Source organism: Rhagoletis zephyria, unplaced genomic scaffold (assembly GCF_001687245.7).
Source record: "Rhagoletis zephyria isolate East Lansing unplaced genomic scaffold, Rhagoletis_zephyria_1.1 Rzeph_scaffold_01067, whole genome shotgun sequence".
Taxonomy (NCBI): Eukaryota; Metazoa; Arthropoda; class Insecta; order Diptera; family Tephritidae; genus Rhagoletis; species Rhagoletis zephyria.
Window position 1 is genome coordinate 49,375 of NW_016158151.1, and position 7,975 is coordinate 57,349.

At 41.8% G+C, this 7,975-nt stretch overlaps 2 protein-coding genes across 2 annotated transcripts; one reads left to right on the forward strand and one right to left on the reverse strand.

Annotated features, from left to right (window-relative positions):
• The first annotated feature begins 1,659 nt into the window (after nt 1-1,659).
• On the forward strand, nt 1,660-2,980 carry PCNA (Proliferating cell nuclear antigen). The gene is made up of 2 exons (XM_017615772.1): nt 1,660-2,002; nt 2,064-2,980. Exons 1-2 carry the CDS (start codon nt 1,895-1,897, stop codon nt 2,736-2,738), a joined length of 783 nt encoding a protein of 260 aa, XP_017471261.1. The 5' UTR covers nt 1,660-1,894; the 3' UTR covers nt 2,739-2,980.
• Nucleotides 2,981-3,009: 29 nt separating this feature from the next.
• On the reverse strand, nt 3,010-6,319 carry Mcm6 (minichromosome maintenance 6). The gene is made up of 4 exons (XM_017615769.1): nt 6,091-6,319; nt 5,874-6,017; nt 4,930-5,816; nt 3,010-4,865 (listed from the first exon to the last, which is right to left on the reverse strand). The coding sequence occupies exons 1-4, from the start codon at nt 6,180-6,182 to the stop codon at nt 3,502-3,504; spliced, it is 2,487 nt and encodes an 828-aa protein (XP_017471258.1). The 5' UTR covers nt 6,183-6,319; the 3' UTR covers nt 3,010-3,501.
• Between the last annotated feature and the right edge of the window lie 1,656 nt (nt 6,320-7,975).

A 7,975-nucleotide genomic window follows, 5' to 3' on the forward strand; every position in this document is an offset into this window, starting at 1 on the left:
GAGAACGTTAAATACAGAGAAGCAGCATTGTCATCGAAATGGCAGATTTACGTTCCAACTTGTTCAGATCGCGTACACACCACTCGGTGGCGTACGGCTGTTAATAATCGCGTACTCACCACTGATTAACAGTGAGACCGTGAGAACCGCCCAACTAACAGAATTTGAGTATGTAATGAAATTGGAAAATCTTCATTTTTTTTGTGAATTGTACAAACAAATGTATTTAAACCGAAAATGTTATATACGATTTTCTGATTTTTGTGCCATTTTGTGAAAATATTCAAATATTTATTTTGGTTTTAAACGATTTTTTCAGCACTTAATCTTATAAAATTCGTTGTTTTTATGTTATGTAAAAACAACCTTACGTCAATAAATGCTCAACCTTAACAAAAATATGTAGCTCTTCATTTTAGCTACTATTAGTATTATTTAGCTTTTTTCGACCGTTTTAGCTCCAAACGAAATTTCTCTGGCAACACTGCGTAAATCATTCAAAATGCTTAACATTCATTAAATATACGAAATGTTATTTCTCGCTCAGCTCTGTTACTCCGCCGTGTTGTTAGATCAGCTGATGTCTTCGCCTTACATGTATTTTGTTTTTATTTTTACTGATGTTACAGCACACCCATCAAAAGAAAAAAACAAAATACATGTAAACTTTGGGGTGAATTGAGATTTGGCATAACACCCGCAATACAAAATACATGGGCATCGGCGTAGCCAGAATGAAATTTAGGGGGGGCCTCGACCCTATTAAGCTGGCATTTCAGGGTACTATTTTATATATATATAAGTAAAATTTTAAAGTTAGGGGGAGGCTCGAGCACCCCAGCCCCTACCTGGCTACGCCTATGTACATGGGATTGTTGTATTTGCTCTGCCGCTACCTCCTTGTATAATTTCGTCTTGCAACTGACGTTAGCGCCTCATTAGTATAAATATTAGGGGTCTTCATCAAAACTCTTGATAAACTTGATAAAGTGATAAATTTATCATTTTGACAAATGAACTGTCAAACTTTGTATGGAAATCGATTTAACCAAAGTTCATCACTTTATCAAACGACTTCGCTTTTGCTACGAAAACATAAAAGCAAATGAACACAATGTACGAGGTAAGAATGAAACGTAACTAGCCATAAAAGTTAAATAATAAACAATGGGTATTCATGGAAACGCGCAAATGCCTCGTAATCGCGTAAACCTCGTAAATAACCTGATTTTCCATACAAAATGATGTAAGTGGGTGCACATTTGTGGCCAGTATGTTGGAATTGAAAAATCAACCCGTGGTAATGATATGCGATTGTAAAACACTTTCAATCATGAAAACCAAATTTTATGAACTTTTTTTGTTTATTGTCATCAAGTTTCACTTTGTATATTTTATAATACATACCAATCTAGTCGCACTCAATCACCGCGCCTTTTTGGTTTTTTTTTTTTTGTTTTCATTCTTAGGCAGATGGCAAAAACGCTCAGAAATATACTTTTTTCTTGCTTCTTTGATTAGGTAATTTTGTATTTTTGGTTCATGAAAGAGAATGAACAAGAATTGTTCTAATGCTTGAATCATGTAAATCGGGTGTTAATTTACGTTCCTTTTTGTGCCATGACTTTTGTGATGAGAGTATTGAAAGTGTTGGCAGTCCTATTGCAGCTGCTTACCCATTGCACACTAGATGTCACCCTAAATGTCAAACCAGCTGACATTCCTTCCCTTTTGACATTTGGCGCCAAAACAAGCGTTTTGCCTTTCCATCTTGAGCGGAATTTTGCAAAAGTGATCATTCCAAAAAAATTCATCGTGTCGTGTGCTTGTGAAATCTAATTAACTGCTTCAATTTGAACGGATTTTTAACTTTGAACTACAAATAAACATCAAGATGTTCGAAGCACGCTTAAACAATGCAACTATCTTGAAGAAAATCTTGGACGCCATCAAAGACTTGCTGAATGAAGGCACCTTCGACTGCAGCGATTCGGGCATACAGGTTAGTGTTCAATAAAGTTTTCCACCCGTGTCGAAACTAATTTTTAAATTTATAATTCTAGTTGCAAGCTATGGATAATTCCCACGTTTCGCTGGTTTCTCTGACGCTACGTTCAGATGGCTTCGATAAATTCCGCTGTGATCGCAACCTTTCTATGGGCATGAATCTGGGCAGCATGGCAAAAATTTTGAAGTGCGCTAATAATGATGATACAGTGACAATTAAGGCACAGGATAACGCCGACACTGTAACTTTTATGTTTGAGTCGCATAATCAAGAAAAAGTGTCGGACTACGAAATGAAATTGATGAATCTGGACCAAGAACATTTGGGTATACCGGAAACAGACTATGCATGTGTTGTACGCATGCCAGCAATGGAATTTGCACGCATCTGCCGTGACTTGGCGCAATTCAGTGAATCGGTTGTTATTTGCTGCACCAAAGAAGGTGTAAAATTCTCAGCGTCTGGTGATGTTGGCTCAGCTAATGTGAAATTAGCACAAACTTCAAGCGTTGACAAGGAAGAGGAAGCAATCGTGATCGAAATGCAAGAGCCTGTCGTACTAACATTTGCTTGCCGCTACCTAAATGCATTCACAAAGGCGACGCCTCTTTCAAATCAAGTGCAGCTGTCGATGTCGGCCGATGTGCCACTAGTGGTTGAATATCGTATCGCTGAATTGGGACATATACGCTACTATTTGGCGCCGAAAATTGAAGATGATGAGAATTAAGAGTAGATTGAATGATTTTGCACCATGCATTGCACTGAATCGGTATATCTCACATTTGTATTTGGTATAAGCGTATATTAAATATTAACTAATTTTAAGCATTAACATATGTAATACCCCCTGTCGTATTGCTTACATTTCAAAAACAATTTATACACATAATTATTAAAGTTTTGTATTTACAGCATATGGTAATTAATAGCAATTGATAAAATAAAATCAAATTCGTGTATTGAGTACAAGTAATGGCTTTTGTACTTTTTAAACTTGAAAAAAGAAAGCTTCCAGAGATTTGTCTAATGTGGATTGCCACAACGGTGTAGCAGCACCTTCCCTTCAAGAGCGTCTCGTTTTTTGCTAAGTGGAGGTTCTCGCAACGAGTTTCCTCGGGTAGATTTGGCAACGTGCATGGTTTTCCGTTTGTACGACTGCATTTCCAAGTTGACTCACAGTCTATTGGGTTTAGGTGTTGAAAAAATCTTCCCTATTCCAAAAAGCAACCCACTATGTAATTACTGAAGTGTTTACAATTCTCATATTAGGCATGAAGTAAGAACTAACTAAAAAATCTCGATTTATAAAAATGTTTTCCTTTTTTTTTTGTACTCAACAGTGAACCCATGTATACATACATGCATAGTTCGAAGTAAAATGCATTCAATAACATATAACTTAATTCTAGTAGTTTAGACCAAAACTGTTCATATGGAAAAAATGTAACTGCGTGCGAAATTTGTCTTTTGTGGTCCCTAATACTTCTGCTTCATTCCACAATGTAATTGGGATGCACGACCAGCAATGGATCGTCCGGTTCCTCTGCGTCTTCCTCGGTGCGCCGCGGACTCTTGCCGGGCTGTCGCAGCTCAGTTGTCTTCAAAGGTATAATCACTTGATCGTGATATATTAAACGATCAATAACTTTCTCGATTAAATGTTTGCGTGAGATAAGCTCCTCTTCTGTTTCAATTTGATCGGCTACTTGCTCTAAATACCAGGTAACCACATCACTGCGCTTCATACCAGTATCGGCTCCTTCTGTCTCGCAGCGTGCTTCCTCGTTACGCATATGCAGCACCAGCATAGTGGATAGATTTTTATAATCTTCAAATGACAATGTAAGCTTTTTCTTTTGCAAAGCGCTTCCACCCGCTTCAGCACCCTCTTCTGCGTATGCACCATCCGTGGCAATGATATTAGTGGAACCATTGGCTACTGCAGCGTTATTTTCCATTTCTACATCGCCAATATAGGCATCTTCATTACCTTCGTCATCGTCCAGATGAATGTCTGTCTGTTCGACTCGTATAATTGATTTGTTAAGCAACCGATAAGCTTCTTTTACGTGTCGCTCCTGTACTTCATTCATACATTCAAGTTTCGCCATTGCTTCACTTAGTCGAATCATTGACTCCAACTGACGCACCGTTATACGCCACGTACTACGACCCGCAACACCTGTGTCACGTTGTCGCAAGTGCCCATAATTCTCAACGAGCAACTTCTTCGCTTCTTCGCCAATAATTGGCTTGAATTGGCGTGAGAATGTGATGTAGCGCAATACTTCTTCGCGCGTATAAGCACATACAACGGATTCTTCTATATGCGAATGTAGATCGACAATTTTGCGTGCTATGGCATAGTCCACAACTTCGTTGCATTCATCTACGAGTATGAAGAATAAGTCGAAACGTGACATAATAGGTGCTGACAACTGTATGTTCTGCTGCAAGCTTTTTGTACGATCATACCGGCCGTTAATGGGATTTGCGGCCGCCAAAATTGAAGTGCGCGCATTTAATGTGGCACGCACACCAGCTTTTGCCAAAGAAATTGTTTGCTGTTCCATAGCTTCGTGGATGGCGACTTGATCGCGCGGATCCATTTTGTCGAACTCATCAATGCAGCAGATACCGTTGTCAGCCAACATTAGGGCGCCAGCTTCAATAACAAAATCGAAACTCTCCTCATCACGCACCACGGCAGCAGTAAGACCAGCTGCAGTAGAAGCCTTGCCGGATGTGTAAACTGCGCGCGGTGAGAAGTCGGCGACTTGACGCAGAAACTGAGATTTGGCAGTACTAGGATCACCTACGATGCAAACGTTGATATCACCACGCAAAGTTGTTTCTGAAAAAGGTGAATATTTATTAGTATGTCACATTCAGCAAAATTGCAATGCATCTGAACTTACTTTCATGTGTAGTTTTTCCGACACCACCAAAGAGTTGAAGCAAAACGCCACGTTTGACCTCATCGTTACCATAGATGGAAGGAAACAAGCTGGTGATAAGATTATTGTACAAATTACGATCCTTGGACATTTCATAAACTTTGTTCCATTCAGCATCGGTCATTTGTTTTTTCATATCCTCCGCAGTTACCTCAGACATAGGCAGGTCAGTACCGCCAAAACGTGCTGTTGTTGCTTGTACACTACAGGCCAAGAATGACATGCGATAGTTAAGTTCTCGGGTACCCAATTCCTTTAAACCAGTCACACCCTCAGGCCCATCTCCTGGTTTATGCCGCGAACCCATATCAGCTTTAGCGCCGGGCATATTTAATACACCTACATCGGGTACAACTATCAATGTGCCAGTAAAATCGTAACGGTCTCCCGCTTGCACAGTTTCCACCAATTCTGAACGCAAAATAATTTCAACAGATCTCGGTATGCAACCGCGCGGCAACTCCGATTGTGTTTCCTGTATGCGTATTTTTTGGAAATCAACAAAAAGTGATTTTTCCACATCCAGCATGAAACGACGTCGATTACTACAAACAGGATTTCGACATATAGTTGGATTGGTGAATTTAAATTGCTGCTCTACATTTCGAATTTCCGTTTGACAATCTATGCACATGAAAGTACCGGTCACAAGTTCCGGATGTACAGGATGTGTACGTACCACTTGGCCGCAAATGCGGATCAAAGTGCCAATCTTGGAGGTTGTTAAGTCGCGCACTTTGTGACGTGTAGGCACATCAGTGAAAGATATGTAACATTCTTTCTCATTTTTCAGGCCGCAACGATCCTTGACGAAGTTAGAAACCGATTGGCAGAGGAAAGGGTATATTCTGTAAAGGGACACATACTACTTATCAAAGTTGCGCACATTTCCACACACAACATACCGAAAGTATTCTTCAATAATTGTGGCAGCCAAATTCTGATTGTACTTCTCGACATCATCGAAAGACACTTCCAATGTATAGCGATCCGGCGATTCTAAATCTGCAGCAGGTTTCACATACTTAATATTGCCATCTTCCTTGAATCTGTATTAAATATTTTTTAATATTAAACCGTGTCACTTTAACTAGACGCAAATGCAACCACCATTGAACTTACTCTTCCAAGAAGTCCTGAAAAAGTTTCTGACATCGCAACCCCACCTCATCTTTTACACGTAATTGTCCGATTTGTGCATCTGCTACATCCATGATTTGAGTTCAGATTTATCACGAAACAAACAAATCGCCGCTTATTTTAATTTTTGTCACACAATTTCCCAAACACGCTGACGGCGAAAGATGCTTGAATGGAATTTGACAGCAGCGGCGTTGTTTCGGCGCGCAAAATCTTCTTCTTATCGCCCAATCAGTTGTCAACAACAGCTTGGCAGCACTGCGAATGTAGCAGAGAACGTAAATTTTTACGACGTACATATGTATCCTATTTCCGCCATGAAAATCAAATCGTCGAGCTGGAAATGCGATGTGAAAAAATTTTGCAAAAAAATTTTTGTAAAAATTGTGACTATAAAGTGTATATAAAAGTGAAGAAAGTGGGTTTCGGGAACAAATTGACTGTGGGTAATGTAGTGAGTGTTCTGAACATTATGATGTTAACGTTTCCGTTTGTCTGAGACCCGGAACTTAAAAAGGCCAAAGGAAATCAATTGAGTCGCGACCGCGCTCTCAGTCAAGATGGAGGTCGCGCTTTGAAGTTGTGAATTTGTGGTAAGTTGAACTAATTGCCACTAAAAACCAAAAAAAATTGTGGAGTTTTAAATTAAATGAATGCCAATGATTGTAAATAGCGGTTATGCCACAAATTGACAACTGTAGCGTAAGCAAGTACAAGTACTTATGTATGTGTACGCTCATATATTCATATGCCATTCCCACGACAGCCGGTTCTACGTACCGGAATGACTCGGGTTTTACCCGACCAAGGGCTGTTGTTTCGGCGATCTAACCCCGTTTAGGTCGGCGCAGTATCTCAGAAGTTGTTCGTCCATAGGGCTACATTCGCTACGTTTTCTCCAACTCAGGGCTGGCATCGAGTCAAACCCAGGGCCAGAAACCTACACCTGCTGTGTATGCCAGAGACGACTACACCACAACTCCACCTCTGTCAAGTGCAATGCTTGCGAGGGGTGGTGTCACCTCAGAGTCTGCTCAGGACTACGGACACATCGGCAGTGGACCACGTCGTATGTGGCCCCCTGCTGCTCAAACAGAGCAGCCTCCACGGCTAACCTCAGTCCACCAGAGCAGCCTCACACAGTCACCACAGCACAACAACATAATAACACCACAGACCATAACACAGCCACGACAGACCATAGAACACACACAGCCGCACCACCACCCACACGCCGCCGCCAACAACTCCTGGTTTCTCCTACAATCTGAACGGTATGTCAGACCATGATATTCCGTAATGTGACACCAGTCAAGTGCAACACCTGCCTTGGCTGGTGCCACTTTAGGGCATGCTCAGTTCTGCGTACCACGCGAGACTGGACGAGGAACTTCGAGGGCCCGTGTTGCGCTGCTCGGTCGCAGACCCCAACTGCGACGCCTCCCGCCACCACCACAGGGCGGCAACCATCACAGCAGCGCACACAGCCAATGGCAGTAAGAACACATACATTCCGTAAGTTCCGCAGGGCTGTCACTGCTGCTGCAGCTCATACCGGCAGGATGTATAACGGACCCACGTCCAAACTTCCCTGCCGAAGCGGCTGTTCTAGCCGATGAGCGCGACAGCCTTCGTCAGGCCGATCCCGGAGATCCCCGTATTAGGGATCTCAACGCGGAGATTCGGCAACTAGTAAACGTACATGAGCGGAAGAAGTGGGATTAGCATCTGAAGATCTGTAACTTCGCCTCTGGTGTGAGTAAGCTTTGGTCAACCGTGAGGTCACTGTCCAATCCGACGAAGCACGACGACAGAGTCGAAATTTCTTTCGGCGACCATGCTTCGTCGGACCCGGAGCGATGCGCGA

Excerpts from the sequence above, each read along its gene's own strand:
- PCNA (XM_017615772.1), top strand. The coding sequence starts at position 1,895 with ATGTTCGAAGCACGCTTAAACAATGCAACTATCTTGAAGAAAATCTTG. Across the intron at positions 2,003-2,063 it reads GCAGCGATTCGGGCATACAG|TTGCAAGCTATGGATAATTC; the intron begins GTTAGTGTTCAA and ends TTATAATTCTAG.
- Mcm6 (XM_017615769.1), bottom strand. The coding sequence starts at position 6,182 with ATGGATGTAGCAGATGCACAAATCGGACAATTACGTGTAAAAGATGAG. Across the intron at positions 6,018-6,090 it reads TTTCAGGACTTCTTGGAAGA|ATTCAAGGAAGATGGCAATA; the intron begins GTAAGTTCAATG and ends TATTTAATACAG. Across the intron at positions 5,817-5,873 it reads ATTATTGAAGAATACTTTCG|AATATACCCTTTCCTCTGCC; the intron begins GTATGTTGTGTG and ends GTCCCTTTACAG.